The sequence below is a fragment of the Nansenia antarctica genome, assembly GCF_963989245.1.
Source record: "Nansenia antarctica genome assembly, chromosome: 16".
NCBI classification, from domain to species: domain Eukaryota; kingdom Metazoa; phylum Chordata; class Actinopteri; order Argentiniformes; family Microstomatidae; genus Nansenia; species Nansenia antarctica.
In genome coordinates, this window is record NC_137686.1 from 7,903,566 (window position 1) to 7,926,065 (window position 22,500).

The 22,500-nt window shown below is 48.8% G+C and overlaps 2 protein-coding genes across 2 annotated transcripts in view; both read right to left on the bottom strand.

Annotated features, from left to right (window-relative positions):
- capn9 (calpain 9) overlaps positions 1-11,716 on the bottom strand; it is a gene marked incomplete at both ends in the record, with an annotated part of 14,807 nt that extends 3,091 nt beyond the window's left edge. The window contains 15 exons of the mRNA XM_080546474.1: positions 2,512-2,576; positions 2,895-2,952; positions 3,330-3,410; positions 3,619-3,655; positions 4,359-4,567; positions 4,969-5,126; positions 5,371-5,531; positions 5,823-5,900; positions 6,366-6,451; positions 6,652-6,735; positions 7,238-7,406; positions 7,690-7,823; positions 8,123-8,241; positions 8,531-8,600; positions 11,507-11,716. Of these exons, the coding sequence (XP_080402600.1) occupies positions 2,512-2,576; positions 2,895-2,952; positions 3,330-3,410; positions 3,619-3,655; positions 4,359-4,567; positions 4,969-5,126; positions 5,371-5,531; positions 5,823-5,900; positions 6,366-6,451; positions 6,652-6,735; positions 7,238-7,406; positions 7,690-7,823; positions 8,123-8,241; positions 8,531-8,600; positions 11,507-11,716 (1,719 nt within the window). The remainder of the gene's footprint in view (positions 1-2,511; positions 2,577-2,894; positions 2,953-3,329; positions 3,411-3,618; positions 3,656-4,358; positions 4,568-4,968; positions 5,127-5,370; positions 5,532-5,822; positions 5,901-6,365; positions 6,452-6,651; positions 6,736-7,237; positions 7,407-7,689; positions 7,824-8,122; positions 8,242-8,530; positions 8,601-11,506) is intronic.
- A 2,898-nt stretch (positions 11,717-14,614) lies between these two features.
- taf5l (TAF5-like RNA polymerase II, p300/CBP-associated factor (PCAF)-associated factor) overlaps positions 14,615-22,500 on the bottom strand; it is a 9,337-nt gene continuing 1,451 nt past the window's right edge. The window contains exons 3-8 of the mRNA XM_080546387.1: positions 21,845-21,949; positions 20,015-20,211; positions 19,718-19,864; positions 19,006-19,305; positions 17,200-17,346; positions 14,615-16,942 (exon numbers count right to left, since the gene is read on the bottom strand). Of these exons, the coding sequence (XP_080402513.1) occupies positions 16,139-16,942; positions 17,200-17,346; positions 19,006-19,305; positions 19,718-19,864; positions 20,015-20,211; positions 21,845-21,949 (1,700 nt within the window). The 3' untranslated portion in view covers positions 14,615-16,138. The remainder of the gene's footprint in view (positions 16,943-17,199; positions 17,347-19,005; positions 19,306-19,717; positions 19,865-20,014; positions 20,212-21,844; positions 21,950-22,500) is intronic.

Here is a 22,500-nt window from a genome sequence, read left to right on the forward strand (position 1 = left end):
GTGGTGGAGGTGTGTGGTTGGTGTGTGGTGGGTGTGTGGTGGGAGGTGTGTGGTGGGAGGTGTGTGGTTGGTGTGTGGTGGGAGGCGTGTGGTGGGAGGTGTGTGGTTGGTGTGTGGTTGGTGTGTGGTGGAGGTGTGGTGGGAGGTGTGTGGTGGAGGTGTGGTGGGAGGTGTGTGGTGGGAGGTGTGTGGTGTGTGGTGGGAGGTGTGTGGTTGGCGTGTGGTTGGTGTGTGGCGGAGGTGTGTGGTTGGCGTGTGTGGTGGAGGTGTGTGGTTGGTGTGTGGTGGTTGGTGTGTGGTGGGAGGTGTGTGGTTGGTGTGTGGTGGGAGGTGTGTGGTGGGAGGTGTGTGGTGGGAGGTGTGTGGTTGGCGTGTGGTGGGAGGTGTGTGGTGGAGGTGTGTGGTGGGAGGTGTGTGGTTGGCGTGTGTGGTGGAGGTGTGTGGTTGGCGTGTGGTAGGAGGTGTGTGGTTGGTGTGTGGCGGAGGTGTGTGGTTGGCGTGTGGTGGGAGGTGTGTGGTTGGTGTGTGGTGGTTGGTGTGTGGTTGGCGTGTGGCGGAGGTGTGTGGTTGGCGTGTGGTGGTTGGTGTGTGGCGGAGGTGTGTGGTTGGCGTGTGGTGGGAGGTGTGTGGTTGGTGTGTGGCGGAGGTGTGTGGTTGGCGTGTGGTGGGAGGTGTGTGGTTGGTGTGTGGTGGGAGGTGTGTGGTTGGTGTGTGGCGGACGTGTGTGGTTGGCGTGTGGTGGGAGGTGTGTGGTTGGTGTGTGGTGGGAGGTGTGTGGTTGGTGTGTGGTGGGAGGTGTGTGGTTGAGGTGTGTGGTGGGAGGTGTGTGGTTGGCGTGTGGTGGGAGGTGTGTGGTTGGTGTGTGGTGGGAGGTGTGTGGTTGGCGTGTGGTGGGAGGTGTGTGGTTGGTGTGTGGTGGGAGGTGTGTGGTTGGCGTGTGGTAGTGGGTGTGTGGTGGGAGGTGTGTGGTGGGTGTGTGGTGGGAGGTGTGTGGTTGGCGTGTGGTAGTGGGTGTGTGGTGGGAGGTGTGTGGTGGGAGGTGTGTGGTTGGCGTGTGGTAGTGGGTGTGTGGTGGGAGGTGTGTGGTGGTTGGTGTGTGGTGGTTGGCGTGTGGTTGGAGTGTGGTGGGAGGTGTGTGGTTGGTGTGTGGTGGTTGGTGTGTGGTGGAGGTGTGTGGTTGGTGTGTGGTGGAGGTGTGTGGTTGGTGTGTGGGGGAGGTGTGTGGTTGGTGTGTGGCGGAGGTGTGTGGTTGGCGTGTGGTTGGCGTGTGGTGGGAGGTGTGTGGTGGGAGGTGTGTGGTTGGTGTGTGGTTGGTGTGTGGTGGTTGGTGTGTGGTGGAGGTGTGTGGTTGGTGTGTGGTGGGAGGTGTGTGGTTGGTGTGTGGTGGAGGTGTGTGGTTGGCGTGTGGTTGGCGTGTGGTGGGAGGTGTGTGGTGGGTGTGTGGTGGGAGGTGTGTGGTTGGTGTGTGGTGGTAGGTGTGTGGTGGAGGTGTGTGGTGGGAGGTGTGTGGTGGTTGGAAGTGTGTGGTGGTTGGAGGTGTGTGGTTGGCGTGTGGCGGAGGTGTGTGGTTGGCGTGTGGTTGGCGTGTGGTGGGTGTGTGGTGGGAGGTGTGTGGTTGGCGTGTGGTGGGTGTGTGGTGGGAGGTGTGTGGTTGGTGTGTGGCGGAGGTGTGTGGTTGGTGTGTGGTGGGAGGTGTGTGGTTGGTGTGTGGTGGGAGGTGTGTGGTTGGTGTGTGGCGGAGGTGTGTGGTGGTTGGTGTGTGGTGGAGGTGTGTGGTTGGTGTGTGGTGGAGGTGTGTGGTGGAGGTGTGTGGTGGAGGTGTGTGGTGGAGGTGTGTGGTTGGCGTGTGGTGGGAGGTGTGTGGTGGGTGTGTGGTGGGAGGTGTGTGGTGGGTGTGTGGTGGTTGGCGTGTGGTGGGAGGTGTGTGGTGGGAGGTGTGTGGTTGGAGGTGTGTGGTGGGCGTGTGGTGGGAGGTGTGTGGTGGGAGGTGTGTGGTTGGTGTGTGGTGGAGGTGTGTGGTGGGAGGTGTGTGGTGGGTGTGTGGTGGAGGTGTGTGGTGGGAGGTGTGTGGTGGAGGTGTGTGGTGGGAGGTGTGTGGTGGTTGGAGGTGTGTGGTTGGCGTGTGGCGGAGGTGTGTGGTTGGTGTGTGGTGGGTGTGTGGTGGAGGTGTGTGGTGGGAGGTGTGTGGTGGAGGTGTGTGGTGGGAGGTGTGTGGTGGAGGCGTGGTGTGGAGGTGTGTGGGAGGTGTGTGGTGGGAGGTGTGTGGAGGTGTGTGGTGGGCGTGTGGTGGGAGGTGTGTGGTTGGCGTGTTGTTGGCGTGTGGTGGTTGGTGTGTGGTGGTTGGTGTGTGGTGGTTGGCGTGTGGTTGGCGTGTGGTGGTTGGCGTGTGGTGGTTGGCGTGTGGTTGGCGTGTGGTGGTTGGCGTGTGGTGGTTGGCGTGTGGTTGGCGTGTGGTTAGCGTGTGGTGGTTGGCGTGTGGTTGGCGTGTGGTTGGCGTGTGGCGGAGGATACGTCCATGAGGTTGATGATGCTGTGGCAGGTGTTCAGGCTCAGGCCGTCAAACTTGATCTCCCTCCCTGGCGGAGGAACACAGAGAGAACCATCACATTTACATTGGACGTTTCAAACATTTAGCAGACGCCTTTATCCATTTGTGAATACATCAGTGAATCATCTGTCCATCAGTCATCATAAGATAAACTGATCTATGCTAGGAAAAAAAAAGTGTTTCCAAGACCCCTCCACGTAACATGTCCATATGTACCATTAATAATAATAATCATAATAATAATCATAATAATAATCATAATAATCATAATCATAATAACAATAATAATAATCATAATAATAGCGTATATGACAGTATGACATGTGTCTCTGTAGAGGAGACTCACTCCTGCTCAGCACCCCGTTCAGCACCTGCTGCAGCTCCTTGGCAGAGATCGCCTGGTCCTGCAGACACACAACATGACGTTCAGGTTATGACCAGCAGGGGGCGCAAGAGCTTCAATACAGATCACGAGACCTGTGAGAGCAGAGCGCTCTGTCTACTGTTTAGTATGCCTATGAGTTGGAGATCAAATGTGAATGTTAATATTAAAAATGTCGATATTAATAATATTGATATTTATAATGTTAATATTAATAATGGTGATACTACTAATGTTAATATTAATAATGGTGATATTAATAATGTTGGTATTCATAATGTGAACATGAATAATGTTGATATTAATCATGTTAATATTAATAATGTTGATATTAATCATGTGAACATGAATAATGTTGATATTGATCATGTTAATATTAATAATGTGATATTTTCTTACTGAGCCAGCGATCTGTTCGAACAGCCTCCTCAGCCCCTTCTCCTCATCTGTCTCCTCCTCTGGCAGGCTGGGCATGGGGGGCTGACACACACACACACACACACACACACACACGCGCGCGCGCACACACACACACACACACACACACACACACACACACACACACACACACACACACACACACACACACACACACACACACACACACACACATTCACCATGGAGGGTTAAGCAGGACAGAACTCAGGGGGTATTCAGGGGTTCAGGGGTTCAGCGGTTGATAACTTACATCTGGCAGGTCAGCTTCTATGGTGTTCCCCATCTCCCTGGGGACGGAGACACAAAGTGGGATTAGCTACCGCAAGATTATTATTTTATTTTTTTTAAATGGCTCAATCAAATCTATTGAGTCAATATACAGTATATGCAGGCATTCCCTCCACCCTCCACTCTCCCTCCATCCATCCATCCCTCCCTCTCTCCCTCCTCTGTCCAAGTAAGTGAATCATCTATCCATCAGTCATCCTAAGAAAAAGTAATCTATGCTAGGACCAGGGGCCATTGGCTGTTACACTGTTAGAAGAAGGAAGAATACATTTTTTAATTGTAGTATTATTGAAAAAATGTATTTAAAGTAGAGAAACTGTACAGTGGGGTAATGGGGATGAGGAGGTCTTTAGGAGGAACAGTTAAGATGTAGCCTGAAGAGATGGGTCTTCAATCTCACTCACATGTTCCCAGTGGCCCTTCTCAGAAAAGATGCTCAATGAAGATGCTTAATGAAATATCCCTCTCTCTCTCTCTCCCTCCCTTCTCGCTCTATCCTCCTCCCCTCCATCCCTCCATCCCTCCCTCTCCCTCTCCCTCTCCCACTCTATCCATCCATCCCTCCCTCCCTCCCTTCCTCCCTCCCTCCCCTGTTAACTCACATGCTCTCAGTGGCCTTCTCAGAGAAGGTGCGAATGATGAAGAATCCATCTCTCTCTCCCTCCCTCCCTCCCTCCCTCCCTCCCTCCCCTGTTAACTCACATGCTCCCGGTGGCCTTCTCAGAGAAGATGCGTATGATGAAGTCGGCCTCGTGGTGGGGCTGGAAGGTGGTGGGGACCAGCAGGTACTTCCCCGGGGGCAGGGTGAAGCGCTCAGACACCTCCCTCATGTTGATGTAGGTCTTGCTGCGGGCCTGGGAGCCGTGGTACCGGAAGAAGTCCTTCCCCAGGTGGTCCTCGTCATTAGGAGCCTGGTGGAGAGGGAGGGAGGGAGGGAGGGAGGGAGTGGGGAAGGAGAGAGGGAGGGGGGAGGGAGGGTTGGAGGGAAGGAGGGAAGGAGGGAGGGAGGGGGGAGGGAGGGAGGGGTGGACGGAAGGAGGGAGGGAGGGGTGGAGGGAGGGAGGGGGGGAGGGGGGGAGAGAGGGAGGTAAAGGTTAGAGAGAGAGAGAATGAGAGATGCGTTTATAGCACTCAACCTATGGGCAAGTCTCTTTCCTCTCTCTAACCCAGGGGAGGCTGGTGGAGGTAGAAATCAGAGGACATATTCCCCCCCGCCACCCCTACTCTCTCTCTCTAACCTCTCCCCCCCCCCCCACCCCTACTCTCTCTCTCTAACCTCTCCCCCCCCCCACCCCTACTCTCCCTCCCTCACCTCGTAGACGGCGAAGCCGATGGTCTCCAGGTCCAGCCCCTCCTTCCTGAGCTGACGCCGGTTCTTCTGCATCAGAGCGATGACCACGCTGCACACGTCATCATCATCGTCAGCGTCCTCCAGGGTCAGCTTGAACTGGGGGTTGGTCCAAAATGTGTCTGAGAGAGGGAGGGAGGGAGGGAGAGAGAGAGAGAGTGAGAGAGGGAGAGAGAGAGACACACACACAGAGAGACAGAGAGGGAGAGAGACAGAGAGGGAGAGAGACAGAGAGAGAGAGAGACAGACAGACAGACAGACAGACAGATCAGTCAGCTGGACTACATCTCCCAGACCTGCTGGACTACAAGTCCCAGACCTACATGACTACAAGTCCCAGACCTGCAGGACTACATCTCCCAGTACCTATGAAGTTCCTGCAGCCCCCCGCAGTGGAGCCTCGTATCCAGTTGCCCTCGAACATGTTCACCGCCCACTGGCGCTTGGTGTCGTCCATCAGCGAATCAGGCGTCAGGTTACAGATCTCGATCTTGTTGTAGTTGGCCTTGAAGTCCTCAAACTCCATCCTGAAACAAACGCCTCGCTCAGTTACTTCACCATTTTTCACGATGTTGTCAGCGGTAACCACTAGACCCCGGGAATGCTTTAGTGTGCTTGGCTGGAACAAAAGTCTGCACACTTTTTCTGTCCACTTTGTCAGTGTTGCGTCAGTGTGGCGTACACACTTTGGGGATGTTTGTAGTAGTGCGCCTTGGGTAAAACGGTTGTTTGTAGTGTGTTGCCCCCTGGGTAGTGTGGTGCACCTTGGGTAGTGTGGTGCACCCTGGGTAAAAGCAACGACCAGAATTGATACCAACCAGAATTCTCCGTCCTCTAAGTTGTTCTGAGTAAGACGTTTTTTCTCGGCCTGGTCGATCACCTCCCACTCTCTAGACCTGCGGGAGAGAGAGAACGTTTCACTAATGAATATTTAACGTTTGTTTAGGCAGGGAGTCACACTGAGTCCAAGGTCTACAAGTGAGCCCTCATCGTAATTGAATGTAAAATAATCTATCTATCTATCTTTCCATCCATCCATCCATCCATCCATCTATCCATCCCTCCATCCATCCCTTCATCCATCCATCCCTCCATCCATCCATCCATCCATCCATCCATCCCTCCATCCATCCCTTCATCCATCCATCCCTCCATCCATCCATCCATCCATCCCTCCATCCATCCATCCCTCCCTCCATCCATCCATCCATCCATCCATCCATCCATCCATCCCTCCATCCCTCCATCCCTCCATCCCTCCATCCATCCATCCATCCATCCATCCATCCCTCCATCCATCCATCCCTCCATCCCTCCATCCCTCCATCCATCCATCCCTCCATCCCTCCATCCATCCTTACTTGTCGCTCCAGGGGCCGTTCCACTCCACCTGACCCCAGGGGTTCCTGACTCGGATCAACTGGACCTTCTGTCCTCGGTAGCTCACCTGCAGGACCAGGAGCATAAAGGGTTAACTCTGTGGCGCAGGGTACAGAGTCTATAGTCCTAAATGTTAGGGGAGGCTGGCGGAGGACGCAATCTCGATGTACAGTAACACGTGGTAGGGGATGAGGAAGGGGTACTGTGTTTTATCACATTGGGTCTGATTGGATCTGATTGGTTGGTTTGAGACAGGAAGTGAGGTACCTCCTCCAGCCCTGTGATGGAGTAGGCGTGTCCCTTCACAAGGCCTGTCGTTGTCTGGGCCTCCGACTCTGCTGAACTTGTGATCTGGAGGTAGAGAGAGAGGGATGGAGGGAGGGGGAGAGAGAGGGATGGAGGGAGGGAGAGAGAGAGGGATGGAGGTAGAGAGAGAGAGGGAGGGAGAGAGAGAGGGATGGAGGGAGGGAGAGAGAGAGGGATGGAGGGAGGGAGAGAGAGAGGGATAGAGGGAGGGAGGGAGAGAGGGAAGGAGGGAGGGAGAGAGAGAGGGATGGAGGGAGAGAGAGAGAGAGAGTGTGTTAACATTTAAACCACATCCGGTATCAGTCACCTTGGGCTCCGTTGTTCAAAACTTTTAACCTGGATCAGAATGATCCTGATCCTTTTTTGCTATCCAGGATCAGATCGATCTGGTTGATTTGGAGTCAAAACATTGCAGTGTGTCACTGATTTTCAACACCGCTGAAATGTATTTAACATTTTCTGAATAAAAGTCTGGGCATTTTGAAGTATCCCTTCACCAGATGCTGCCATATCAGCCTGGAGCCAGGCTTGCTTTAGGGGGCCTTACGTCGATGGAGCAGCCCAGCATGGAGCCTCGAACGTGGGCCTTCTTCATGATGGTGAAGAGCTTGGCTGGAGCTGCTTTGGTCTCGTACATCTCTCCCACGCCGCCCGTGAAGTCCTCCATGGCCTCCAGGGTACTGCCTCCCTTCAGGGACTCATAGCTGCCATTCATCCTGAGGGAGGGGGGGGAGGGAGGGAAGGAAGGAGGGAGGGAGGGGAGGAAGGAGGGAGAGAGGGAGGAAGAGAGAGGGAGAGAGTGAGTTACATAAATGCATTTGTTGAAACAGAAAATAACTTCTGTAACTGAGCGTCATGGAGACGGGCCAATTAATAAAGAAATGATTTTTAAACGAAACAAAAACAGAAAAAACATCAAATAAATATATACTACTACTACTACTACTACTAATAATAATAATAATAATAATAATAATAATAATAATAATATGTCCATACTTGGCGTAGGCCTTCTCCAGCAGAGCACTCCAGAACTCGTTGTTAGTGGCTGAGTGGACCATCACCAGCTTGTCTCTGACGGAGGGCAGCCTGTCGTCCACCACCACGTCCAGCCACTGGTTGTGCTGCCAGAACTGAAGCAACACAAACACAAACATTCATTTATTCATTCATTCATCCATTCATTCTTTCATTCATTTATTCATTCATTCTTTTCTACATGGCAATCATTATCAGCTGAGGTAAACAATGCTTTGTTCATATTGAGTGCAGAACCTTTGATTCAAACACGACAGCTGGAGATTTCTATCTTTAGCATATATAATAATAATAATAAAATACGACTTAGAGAATAGCTGCTAGTCGTAGGCAAGTGTACCATCGATCGATCTATCTATCTATCTATCTATCTATCGTCTATCGTCTACTCTACCTGGAAGTGGAAGATCCCGGCGTAGCCGTGGTCGAAGCTCTGGTCGTGAGGCACCACCCTGGCCAGCGTCTCCTTGTGGAGGGTCAGAGAAGCAATGGCCGCCAGCAGCCAGCAGTCGCCTGGGAAACACATACAAAGACAGAGGTGTTTGTTTATAGTAGGGGCCAGGGTCCTCAAGGTTTTCCAGACCGTGTGACCTGGTCAGGAAAAACTCTAGGCCCTAGAATGAATGTTGAACTGAACACTGGAGACCTAATGGGTGTGTTTTTACACATGCTTATGGTGTTTATTTTTGGTCCTTGTTGTAGAACGACCTCATTATAAGGTTCTTGTTGTAGAACGACCTCATTATAAGGCCCTTGTTGTAGAATGACCTGGCGTGGTAGAAGGAGACAGGAGAACACTAACCCAGCTGTCCTTGGCAGATGTCTGTCCTCTGAGCGCCTCCGGAAATGAACTTGGGGTTCTGGCATAGTTCCTGCAGAAGAATCACAATCACAATCACAATCACAATCGCTTTTGTTACATCTCAATGTACAAGTTGTAAAGTAAGAGTAAGGGGAGGGGCTAGGTGTGTTCACATTCCTGCGGTCTTAATCAGACAAAGTGCCAGTCACTAAAACATGCACAAAACACACAAAACACACACACACACACACACACACACACACACACACACACAGACACAGGCAGTTGAGCCATTCACTCTCACGCCCAAGACAGAAATGCATAATGACCATAATTAGCTTCCATGGTATTTATCCCAGTGGAGTTCCCTTCCCCAGTCGGTCACGCCTTAATTACCCCTTGGGGATCAATAAAGTAATGTAGTAGTGTCTTACTACTACAGATCAATAAAGTACCTATCTTACTACTACAGATCAATAAAGTACCTGTCTTACTACTACAGATCAATAAAGTACCTATCTTACTACTACAGATCAATAAAGTACCTATCTTACTACTACAGATCAATAAAGTACCTATCTTACTACTACAGATCAATAAAGTACCTGTCTTACTACTACAGATCAATAAAGTACCTATCTTACTACTACAGATCAATAAAGTACCTATCTTACTACTACAGATCAATAAAGTACCTATCTTACTACTACAGATCAATAAAGTACCTGTCTTACTACTACAGATCAATATCTTACTTCTGACTACAGTCAAAGACGTCACCATGAGGAGGTGTGAAACACACAGCAGGTGTTTCTAACTTGTAATAGTTTTCAACAGTGAGTGGGTGATCAGAGGCAGGCTGGAGGTTTTGAATGTCTATTAGGTCTCTCTTTATTTTGTCATCTATCTATCCATCTATCTATCTATCCATCTATCTATCTATCTATCTATCTATCCATCCATCTATCTATCTATCTATCTATCTATCTATCTATCTATCTATCTATCTATCCATCTATCTATCTATCTATCCATCTATCTATCTATCTATCTATCCATCTATCTATCTATCTATCTATCTATCTATCTATCTATCCATCCATCTATCTATCTATCTATCTATCTATCTATCTATCTATCTATCTACTGTATCTATCTGTCTACCTACCTACCTACCTACCTATCAGATCCAACCAATACTTATGAATAATAATAATAATAATAATAATAATAATAATAATAATAATAATGATAATAATAATAAATTAGACTTATATAGCGCTTTTCTAGACACTCAAATGCTTTACAAACTGAAAAGATTGAGTAGTAATACAAAAAATAAATAAAAGAAAGTATAGGGGCCTAATGAAGGTAGTGCTGGGGACACATGGGAAGGGGAGGGGGAGAGGGTTAACAGGTGAAGGCGAGCTTGAAGAGGTGGGTTTTGAGGGCCTGTTCAAATGTTGGGAGGGTGTTGTCCTGTCTGATGTGGTTGGGGAGGGCGTTCCAGAGAGACGGGGCTGCGGCTGAAGTTGTTTTACATGCTGCATTATCAGCCTTAGTGAGGGACTCATCTGAGCTGAGCTGGGTTTGACCCAGTACCAGAACATGGATCATATTTCAGACAGGTTGTTACAGTACACAGTACACGTCTCGATGGCCTGTCTGTTAGGAGAGAGACAGTTCACCTACCTATCTGCCAAAGTCAATAACTGAGACACGCAACATTCTCAGAATGCCTTCAGGTTCCATTCAAGAACACTATCCCACATAAAGATATAGCCTACACTGTAAGGCCCCACAGTATCCTAACAGGTTCATAGGCCTAGTTATCTAATGTACGCTATCTAGACAACAGGATAATAAAGCTTTATACACTTTATGACGTCTTAAGAGTACTTTGGCCATTTCACAACATTCCTTTCCTGCAGAACTGGTTTTTTAACTCATTCAGTGCCGAGGATGAATAAAGTTCAACATGTCAACATTCTAGAGTGCCTAAGGGTGACTTTATTCACCACAAATGCATGAATGAGGATGCTTCATTTTGTAGCCAGAGTGTTGTAGCTAGGTAAACACCACATAAAACACTTTGCACTCAGTCGGTGGTAGTCAGTGTGCTAGAATTCTTTGGCAGTTGGTGAGTTAAAGTGATGGTTGGTATGAATGCTTATACATCTTCAAATGCTAAAACAGTCTCAGATTGTAGAGGGGGCATACTAGTCTCTCTATAGCTTATAGCATCTTAGCTTTCCAAATGACCTCCCTGTGCCATCCCATACAACACAGCCCTCCTTAAAACAATAAACAATCAGACTGTACAACTCCTCTATCGGCTCTATCGGGGTGTTCAGGGTGATCTAACTAGCTAGCTTTCTGTTGCTAACTTTAGTGATATTGACAGTATGTATAAACATGATTATTACATGTTTTGTTGCACATAGACTCGTGTTGAATAATACTCTCTAGAGTACTAATCAAGCCGCAACCATAACATTTGAGCAAAAAACAACAATTTGTCTTTTCAGTCAGAGTGCCCAGTGTTCTCTCTGGCTGCTCCCAGTGCACAGTGCTCTGAATCTTCTAACGCGGGACGCTCTGAGTGCTCTGAATTTCCAAATGACCAGAGAGCACCCCGGATGCACCACGGCGCTCTCAGAGTGTATTTACGAACGCACCCACTATCTCATCAGCTTACACTGTGTACCTGCCCTCCTGTTGTCTACCTACCCCTGAACTCCTGTTGTCCACCTACCCCTGCCCTCCTGTCCTCCACCTCCCCTCCTGTCCTCCACCTCCGCTCCTGCCCTCCACCTACCCCTGCCCTCCTGTCCTCCACCTCCCCTCCTGTCCTCCACCTCCCCTCCTGTCCTCCACCTCCCCTCCTGTCCTCCACCTCCCCTCCTGTCCTCCACCTACCCTCCTGTCCTCCACCTACCCTCCTGTCCTCCACCTACCCTCCTGTCCTCCACCTACCCCAGGCCTCTTCCATTCGAAGGTGACAGGGACACTCTGGCTGTAGTAGAGGGAGGAGGCGGTGGCGGGGAAGTCCGGGTCCTGGAACAGCGTGCCCTTCTCTAGACACTCCTGCCTCAGCTGTTCGTACGTCTTCCCGTCCGCCTGGGTACTGACCGCCTTGGGCCGGGCCGCACCGACGCCACCGGACAGGGAGGAATTGTAGGGCATCTTCACAGCAGAGGGTGCAACTGGATGAATGGGATAGAACAGTGATCTGGCTCGTTGTGTGACAGGGAGAGAGAGGCGTGTGTGTGTGTGGGGTGTGAGTAGTGAGACAGAGAGTGTTGGTGTTTTTTTCTCCAGGTGTGTGTGTGCGTGTGTGTATGTGTGTGTTTGTGCGAGTGTGTGTGTGCGAGTGTGTGTGTGTGTGTGTGTGTGTTCGTGTATCCCAGTGTGATGGAGAAAGAAGCCTGTCAGGCAGGTAGGTACACACCCTCGAGACAGAAACAGGTTTATCCTCCTCTACAAGCCAGGCGGGGAGAGAGAGGGACCTCGCCCCTTCTTCCTGCCCCACAGGCCCCCTCTCTCCCTGGGTGGGGCCGCTGGCTCATGAGGGCGGAGGTGGAGGAATGCACCCTGGAACGTTGGGAGTTCACTATAGAATGTTGCCCTTTGTCGCTTCTGTTATGGAATGTGGGGTTTGTCTGTTTGTCTGTGCTGACAGACCTGGCTGTGTGTGTGTGTGTGTGTGTGTGTGTGTGTGTGTGTGTGTGTGTGTGTGTGTGAGCCGCTGACATGCATTCCTACAGTGATAACCACGATAGATCAAGTTGGAGATTTCAAGGTCAAGGTCAATCATTTTGTGAGGGAATACTTGAACATTTTAAAATAGATTAGTCAAATAATTAAAGAAGAAAATGTCAGACGAAAATGTCAGATGTGAGACGCGTCATTTGGGTGTTGCACCCTGGCCCAAGACCAACCCCCGAAAACAGAAAGGTTCCAACTAAGAAAACCAAAGATGTTTACAGACACTCTCACTTCCCCTCTGCAGGACATGTAGCCTGGTCTTCATTTAGAAAGAGTCTCAACTGTAACTTCTAACTAACCCTCGGCCAGACGGTTGGCTCTCTGTAGACCTTGGTGTCTAGGCTTTGCCTGAGATGTTCCCTCAGTCAGCTGATGCTGTTGCAGAGGTACAATAACTATAATACTAATACATTAATAATAATAAACATTTGTAATGAAATCACAAAGTCTCAGATTATTTTTTTAGCATGCCTTTATTTAAGAAATGCTGGAAAGAGAGAGAGAATGTGTGTGTGTGTGTGTGTGTGTGTGTGTGTGTGTGTGTGTGAGTGTGTGTGTGTGTGTGTGTGTATGTATGTGTGCAGTGTTTCCCCTAGGTTTGCCTTGGGGGGTGGCATGGACCCCCCCCCCCCCCTCGTTGAAGATACCCCCCCCCCCCCACACACACACACACACGTTTTGTCGGGGGGGTTGGAGTTTTCGATTGATGGGTGTTTAATAGACAAGGGGGGGGCATCAAAAATTGGCATCAATCCACACACAATACCCCATAATGACAACGTTTTTAGAAATGTCTGAAAATGTATTCAAATTGAAACACAGAAATACTTCATGTGCATAACATTTGCTAAAAAGAGTGACAGAAATGTCATCAACAAATCACTCAGTAAGTTGAATTGAGTTCATCTTAATGCAAGGATAACAGTTAATGTAATTTTGGAATCAATATCTTTTTATATATGTTTATTATTTTTATTTATTTATTTATATATATTATATATGGTTATACATTTATATATGTTTTTATAGGGTTTCTGATTTGCATAGGAATCAATTACACACTGTGTAGATTAGGATGTCACTACCAACTCTCAGATTGTATAATTTTCTCTTGATCCTGATAAACTCCTCAGTCTCTGCCAATGACAAATATACGCATACATTGATACAGCTCCACTATTCTTCACACGAGAGATGGTGCAGAAACTGGGAGCATCAAAGATTTTCTTTGGGCCACTTGGTTCTGGACCAATTTTGTAGAGTGACTGAGATGATGTCCCATCGACTGTGCTTTTTCCTCTCCACCATTCAACTTTGTACATGTTTGTCTCCCCAGGCCTCAGGGTCACATTCCTGAGCAGTTTTGTTCCTCTCCATTTGCTCAATTTATAATGACAACCTGATCATTGAATCCTATGCAAATCAGAGACCCTATAAAAACAGACATTGATTCCAAAATAACATTAACTGTTATCCTTGCATTAAGATGGACTCAATGGACCATCCAACATCAGTCATCCAATTATTATTTTTTATTTATTTATTTAATTAAAACATTTATAAAATGTGGCCCCCTCTAGTGGTTGTGGTCCTACCGCTTAGTCCGTTTATGTCTTGGGCTGGCCCTGTGTATATGTTACGGTACATGTGGGAAAACTAGGGTTAGGGTTAGGTGCTACGTCGACTTGGTACATGCTGGCATGTTTAACCCTGAACCTAATCCTAACCCTACTACTAACCCTAACCCTAACCGTAGCACCTTAGCACCTAACCCTAACCCTAGTTTTCCCACATGTACCGTAACATATACAGTATGGATATAATATTAATGTATACAATATTATTCTGGAATTGGTAAACCCATTTGAGTTTGGTTGTTGTAAATAAGGAATGTGTTGGTGGCTGGTTAATCCCACCAGGCTTTGAAACAGTTTCTAATCTAGTTGTAAATACTTCATTCATATACTTTTACATTTCAGACACTCGCTTAAAGCGTTTTTTTTTTTTTTTTTTTTTTTTACATTTGTTTTTTTTTTTGTCTTTGTGCTTGCGTTGTTATGATTTTATATTGTGATTTTATTGGCTTTTATTCTCTATTTATTGCCATGTACTGTATATCTTAATCCATGTTCAGCACTTTGGTCAGGTTGTTTTAAATGTGCTTCATAAATAAACTTGACTTGACTGACTACATGAATAGGAGACAGAGACAAAACATCTTTATGCTTCACTTTATCTATTAATACATTTTCACCCACAAAAACATGCAAAAGGGTGCAAACTCTCATGAAAAAGAAATATACAAGTGGTCAGATATTAAAAATATATATTTACAATTTTCATGAGTATACAAATAATGCCACTAGCAAAAAACAGTACGAAAATAATTTCCTTGTTTTCATTGCATCCTCTGACATTGACATGGTTTTACACAAGTCTCAACCAGTCCTGTTGTTCAATAACAGAAGTTCTTGTTTTTTTAGTCAGCATTTAACACAATTTTATTTAAAGCAGAACTGGCATCTCCATTCATCCACTACCCAGTTGTCAAAACTTTTAATCTGGATCAGAATGATCCCGATTCTTCTCTCTGATCCAGGATCAGATCTAACTGGCTGATTTTGAGTAGTATAGGGGAAATCAGACAGCTCAATCTGATTCTGGAAGAATCATTCTGATCCAGATTAAAAGTTTTGAACAACTAGGCCCTGATGATGTCATAAACAGTTCAGCCTTCTACAGCATAGGCTCCGGCTCAGTTCCAACATTAACCCTTGCATGCTTAGGCCTGCTTAACCAAATTGAAGCAATGTACTAGCCCAGTAGGGAGTAGAATGCTAGTGTTGATATTGGAATTGAGCCACACTATAATGACCCCCAGCAACGCAGTGGGGAGACATTTTAAATGGAGACACTGCTTTCAGACACTTCAACTCTGAACAGGTATAGAATGTTACCTTTTCTTTTTAAGCGCTTTTCTCAGATCAATGTGAATCTTATGCGTGACACCAGGAATAGATACATGGGAGGAGAGGGTCATTGTAATGCATGGAAGAGAAAGGGATCAAACTCCAGTACATCCCATGCATTACAATGAGACTGTCCTCCCATTTCTACCTCCGCCAGCCTCCCCTGGCTGTTGATCATCAGGGCCCGGTTGTTCAAAACTTTTAATCTGGATCAGAATGATTTTTGCTATCCAGGATCAGATGGAGCTGGCTGGTCTCCCCTATACGACTCTAAATCAGCCAGATAGATCTGATACTATACTAGAGACCTCACATTCAAATCAACATCCCTCCATGCAATGCTACATCATTCTATAAACACCTACTTTATTGGAAGAATTGGGTCTGTATATTTGGGAAGATAAGAATGTTTTAAATTCTCGTAAGGGCTTTCTGTGAGAGAATTCCATAAATCCTCAAAATCAAACGTGTCCTTCTTTTCTTTTTCTTTTACGGACAATAAACGTCATTTTCAACCCGGAAGACAAAATAACATCAGGACGGGTTAGCCGACCAACCAGCGCGTCAGTTTGGCGAATTTGACCTTTTGACCTTTGATCAAACCTCTCTGTGATTGGCGAGGGGAAAGAAAATGTCTGTCTCCATGGTGACTAGGTCTGCCACCAGCTCCTCCCGCCCAGACAGTCCCCCCCCAGCGAACACAACCAAAACATAAACAAAACAAACAAACAAAATGGCGGCTGGCTACTGGTTCTTATTCCTCCTGGCCTGCATCCAACACCACTATCAGTCTGCTGGCCTTGACAACATCCATCTCCATAGCGACCGAACGAAACAACATAAACAAACAAAATGGCGGCGGGGGCGGCGGCTACTGTTCTTGCTTCTCCTGGGCCGTCCCGGTCACCAACAGCAGGTTGCAGGCCATAAACTGCACGTTGAGCACGTTGCTGGTGTTCCCCGTGTACAGACCCACCAGCTCCCCGGACGACCCGTCCGCCTGCGCCCCCCCGTGGGAGGGGGAGCCCCTGATGTCCCACACCCTGACCGAGTTGTCCATGGAGGAGGAGGCCACCAGGGTGCTGTCGGGGCTGAAGGAGAGGCTGGTCACGCTGTCCGTGTGCCCGCGGAGGTCCTTGGACAGCATCCCCGAGGCCAGGTCCCACAGCTTCACCCGCTGGTCCTCGCCGGCCGACGCCAGGTACCTCCCGTTGGGCGCGAACGCCAGCGCCTGCACGGGGCCGCGGTGGCCCGTGAACAGCCTCACCGACGCCCCCTGCTGGGTGCTCCACAGGCGCACCGTCTTGTCGGCGGAGGCGGTGGCCAGGTAGTTGGAGTTGGGGTGGAACTTGACGCAGTCCACGTCGGCCAGGTGGCCCGAGTAGAGGCGCAGCGGGTAGGTGCGGGAGAAGGTCCAGAGGCGGGCCGTGCGGTCGTGGGAGGCCGAGGCGAAGTACAGGCTGCAGGGGCTGACGTCCACGTCCCACACGGGGTAGGCGTGGCCGCGGTAGAGCGCCGTGTTGGCGAAGGCGCCCAGGTCCCAGTAGCGGATGGACGTGTCCTCGGAGCACGAGAGGAGGCCCGAGCCGTCCGTCAGGAAGGCCGTGCGGTACACGGGCCCGCTGTGGCCGCGCAGGGTCTTGATCTCGCTGCCCGAGGCGCCCTCGTCGTCCGCCTGATCGGAAAAGAAAAAAAGAAAAACAGTAAGACGTGTTTAGTTAAAGGATCGTCTAAGTCCACCGGGTGTTTGATGAGGACAGACTAGGACATGTTAATGTTTAATAAAGTCATTGATTATCATTGTCCTCAGGGGGGGGGGGGGGGGGGGGGGAGATGACAGCTTGTTGTTGGCTGATATCAACAAGAAGCCTCCCCTCACTTCCTCCGCCCTTCCCTCTCCCCCCTCCCTCACCTCCCCCCCCCTTCTCTCACCTCCTCCTCCAGCATGTCACAGGCCAGGTGGATCTGGGAGACGTCAGCGCGGTGGGGGCGGGTCTTCAGCTTCCTGGCCCTCAGACTCCACAGCTTCACCACGGAGCTGTCGAACCCTGCAGCCAGCAGCCTGCTGTCAGCCGACACCTGGGGGGGGGGGGGAGGGAGAGAAGGAAAGAAGGGAGGGAAGGAGGGAGAAGGATAGAGGGGTTCTATTAGACAATCTTGAAAACATGTTTCACCTATGACAAAACAACAACACACAACAACAACATGATAAAAGCACGATAGATCTACCGTGTGATTATTATCATTATTAGCTTATTCTTTTCCTCTTCTATATACATATAATTGTTCATTGTGGTCCTAATCTGACAGGCAAGTCTGACAGTATCTAGAGTAACAAGCCTGACAGTATCTAGAGTAACAAGTCTGACAGTATCTAGAGTAACAAGCCTGACAGTATCTAAAGCAGTCATGTCAAAGTCAAATACACAGGGGGCCAAAATAAAAAAAATGGTACAAGTGGAGGGCCGGGCTGGTTCAATGTTTATTAAAACTAATGCGCAATTATTGCACATATTGAACCAATACCAATAACACAGCCTATATTGCACTTAACATTAATCCTTAAATTAAATTAAGTAAAACTTAAATAAAATCAGTTGCAATGTTTTCTCAAGGCTCTTTCAGTAATAAATTGAAAACAATTTTTTCTTATTTTTTTTAACAGGTAAACAGCTAAATGTAATTTTCCTTCAAAGCTCAATGGCAAGATAAATGCAAAAATGAAACAGCATGCATTAAAAACAAATCAGTGTGCTGCTCTGATCCTCACCAATGACTGTCTTTTATAATAACATTAGAAAAGTTAGTGCAAACTTGCAAAACAGTTGCATTAATATCTTAGGCAACATTTCCCTGGGTCCATTCAACTGGAGAAAAAAATAATAATTCCCTTCAAAGAAATATCAAGTCCAAGTCCTTTCTGCTCATCTTGAGTACAAGTTCATTATTAATGTTTGGGGTCAGGCTCTGAGCTGAGGAAATCCTCAGGATTGAGTTCAGATGTTCATCACTAAGATGACTCCTATGTGATGTTTTGTTTAGTTTCATCAACGAAAACAGTTGTTCACACAGGTATGTGCTGCCAAACATAGACAGCGTGCGAGCAACTTGGGTGCGCAGCTCAGGCATTGTGTCGGGGATGAAACGAGCAAACTCAGCAGCGCCACGGACTCATATTTTGCCTTCAGTGTGTCATTACAGCTCCATTTGGAGATTTGCTGGTGCACTTTCCAGGTCAACTGCAAATGGATTGCTGAGCAGTTGAAGCCTGCTTTTTTGGGCTTCAAAGTCGGAAAATCTCCGCCTGAATTCGGCGGTTTGTCAGCAAACTGTGTACTCGGGAACACTCGGGAATTGACGGCGATGTTTAGGCCTCCACTGTGACTGTGCTGCTGCTGCTCATGACTAGTACTGAAGTGAAGAGAAGACGCGGGGTCGCGCTCGCTCGCGGGCACTCGGTACGCGCCAATGCACTCGCAGTGCATCTTGGGACTTGTAGTATTATGGTGCTGCGGGCACATAATACTGCGGGCCGGTTTTAATAGTAATTAAATATCATCCCGCGGGCGAGAGAGAAGTCATTCACGGGCCTGATCTGGCCCGCGGGCCTTGACTTTGACACATGTGATCTAGAGTAACAAGCCTGACAGTATCTAGTGGGCGCTACTCTGAAGGTCAAGGACACTGAAATAAACAGCGAACCCCCCCCTCCCCATAAGCCCAGAGATGACCTCTCACCTCGGCCGTGTTCAGCAGCTGCTCTGTGTGCTGGAAGTCGTAGAAGCAGACGGTGGTGAGCGACGGCGGGCCCTCCTGCACCTTCCTGATGCAGTCCTGCAGCGCCTCCAGGGCCGCCTCGCTCTGGGGGGCCTCCGCCGGGACCTCCAGCGCCTCCCCGCCCTCCGCCCCTTCCACGCCCGACCAGGAGGAGGTGGAGTTGGGCCCCCCGGCCGCCGAGGCCTCCCTGGCGCCCCCCGCCGCGCCCCCCCCAGTCCCGTACAGCTGGTAGTCCGTGCGCTGCGAGGCCGTGACCTCCACCTGGGCGGATGTTCAGACCAGGTGAAGACCGGTGAGGATTTTAAGTTCAAGAACGGACGTTAAAAAAATCAAGGTTGATGGGCAATGACAAGAGGTTGAGTCCCAATTCTCTACCCAGAGTGCTCTCTTGTTCCTCCCCTCTACATGGATCTGAAAGCATATGATGGGTGTAAGCACGGCTCCCTACGTCAAGCCCAAATGCTTTTAAATCCATGAGGGGAAGTTGCACACAGGGATGGAGAATCTGGAACACAGCTTCTGTCCATTATTGACTGACTGGTACACTACCCACCCTAACCCTAACCCTAACACCCAGCACCCCACCCACCTGTACCACTACCCACAACACCCAGCACCCCACCCACCTGTACCACCACGCAAAACACCCACCTGTACCTGTCCCACCACCCACCTGTACGTGTGTGCCCAGGGCCCTGCAGAGGGCGCTGTTGTCCTCACTCTGCAGGTAGCGCAGCAGGTAGTTGTACGCCGGCTCTGTCAGGTGAACCACGTACTTGTGGTCCAGGAAGGCGCTCAGCTTGGGGTTGGCTGTCACGTCCTGGGGGGGAGGTTAACGATAACGGTTAATTACCTGGATCGTTACCGGTACAGATTTATGTAATCTAACCTAATGACTGACTGACACACACACAGAGACACACACAGAGGCGCATTCGCGCATGCACGTACCTGGGAGGTGAGGACGTACCTGGGAGGTGAGGACGTGGCGTAGCTGCTCCACCGTGGCCCGCTGCTCGCCGCCCTCCTGCAGGAAGTGGCCGTGGAAGCGGCTGTAGAAGCCGTCTACCGCCCCCTTCAGGCCGCTGCGCACCATGTCCAGGTGCAGGTAGAGGAAGAGGGGGTAGAGGACGCAGCTCACCTCCTTCCCCCAGGGCACCTCGGCCTCTGCGGGGGGGGGGGGGGGGGGGGGGGGAACGTCAACAACGACACCACTTTTATTATCCTTCAGGAGGGAAGAATGATACTCTGGGGTCCTCTGTGGCTCAGTGGGTAGTAGGGATGGACGGTTTCCAATTATTGAAACCGAAAAACCGTCAAAGACTAAAACCGCGGTTTTCCGGTTAACCGAAAAGGTAAAAAAAAAAAAAAAAAACGCCAATTTCAAATAATTGAGCCCTACTGCTACAATACACTCATGTCGAACACCATTAAAACACCGTAAGCACAGTCGCAACACATTTAGGCTACTTAGTTTCACAAATATAAGTGGAAAGGCAGACTTTTGTAAGCTACACCATACATGAAAACACATGAACACTTAACACACCAGCTCCGCTGATCCAGGGTGCACGCCTGCACGGAAGATCATCTCTTGGAACAGCGTCTTCATTGAATGAACTGCTTTCTCAATATCTTGGTTCTTAGACAAAGTTTCAGCTGCTGCTCAATGTATTTAAATATTTGAATACTGCTCAATAATCACTGAAATATTAGACTTAGAATTATGCAGTGAACATACTTAAAGCTTTTCATAAAAACCACATGCCGCGAGACTGACTCGTCGTCAATCAACAAAGAATGCCCCATCAAAATCAAAGTGCCCATGGTAGAGCTGTCAAAATAGAGCTTTCAAAATAAATGTACTAATACAGATAGAGATAAATACAGAACTACCTTTGCGTCACTAAGTGACCGCGTATCTTCTGAGACATGCGTTCTGTCATCACTTTCAGTAGCGCCTTCACACACAGTGGCGCTATGCACAAACACTCTTGATCCGTATAGCTCTTGTTTTATTATATTGTGGTTTAGTAAATACTGCACTTGGAGTTACATTCAATGCATGATTTGTGCTATAGAACATAAATAAAGTTTGATTGATTGATTGATATCAAATCAAATCACATTTTATTTCTATAGCGCATTTCTCACAAAAGTGACCCAATGCGCTTTACAGAGAGCAGCGAAAATGATCTTATTAAATGTAAGCGAGTAATTGTAAAAAACCTTTCCTATCTACCAATAACTGAAGGCAACTATCTTTCCCATAGAGTGATTCGTTACCCTTAAATATAATCCCAATTAGATATTAATCCTCAGTTATTCTTCACAACTGACCAAACCTCTCACTCATTGCGCGGCAGATTCAGACTGTATCATTGTTATTTTCACACACGACAAACATGTGACATGTTCCAGTTTTATTCTTATTCTATTTTATTCTTCAAAAAAAAAAAAATAAAAAAATAAAAATCCGGTTTCAGACGGTTTTGATAAAAAAACGTTTCTAATTTTAGAAACCCCGGTTTTCGGTTTAACCGAAAAACCGTCCATCCCTAGTGGGTAGAGCACGGCGCTAACAACGCTGAGGTTGTGGGTTTGATTCCCGCCGGGACCGTATATACTGACAAACGTATGCACTCACTGCAATGTAAGTTGCTCTGGATAAAAGCGTCAGCTAAATGGCGTATATGATACTACACAGCAGCACAGTGTTCTAGAGCATTCAATAAGAGATTTACCTTCGGCCATTGCATGCCCACACAGACACAGACACAGACACAGGAAGTTGATGTACCTGAGAGGAAGTTGCGTAGTCTGGAGAACTGGGTCTCGTACTGTTGAGGGTCGGCCTGACAGGGAGCAGCGGAGACGATGTTGGCACAGCCTGACTCTGTCTGCACTGCTCAGAGAGGGAGGGAGGGAGGGAGGGAGGGAGAGAGGGAGGGGGAGAGAGATAGAGAGAGAGGGAGGGAGAGAGAGAAGTTCAAACAGATCTAGTGTTTCCCCCCCTACCATCCTGGGCGGCAGGTAGCCTAGAGGTTAGAGAGGCCGGCCAGCAAGGTTCACTGGTTCGATCCCCACCACAGGAGGTGGTGGTTGGTTGTGAGCTGGTGACTGGTGAGGGTTGCTGGCATCATAGCTAAGGTGCCGTTGTGCCCTTGAGCAAGGCTCTTAACCCCTAACTGCTCCGGGGGGCGCCGAAGATGGCTGACCCCCCTGCTCAGAGCTCTGGAGAGCGGGAGAGGGAGAGGGAGAGGGAGAGGGAGAGGGAGAGGGAGAGGGAGAGAGAGAGAGAGAGAGAGAGAGAGAGAGAGAGAGAGAGAGAGAGAGAGAGAGAGAGAGAGAGAGAGAGAGAGAGAGAGAGAGAGAGAGAGAGAGAGAGAGAGAGAGAGAGAGAGGAGAGGGAGAGAGAGAGGGGGAGAGAGAGGGAGAGGGAGAGAGGGAGGGAGA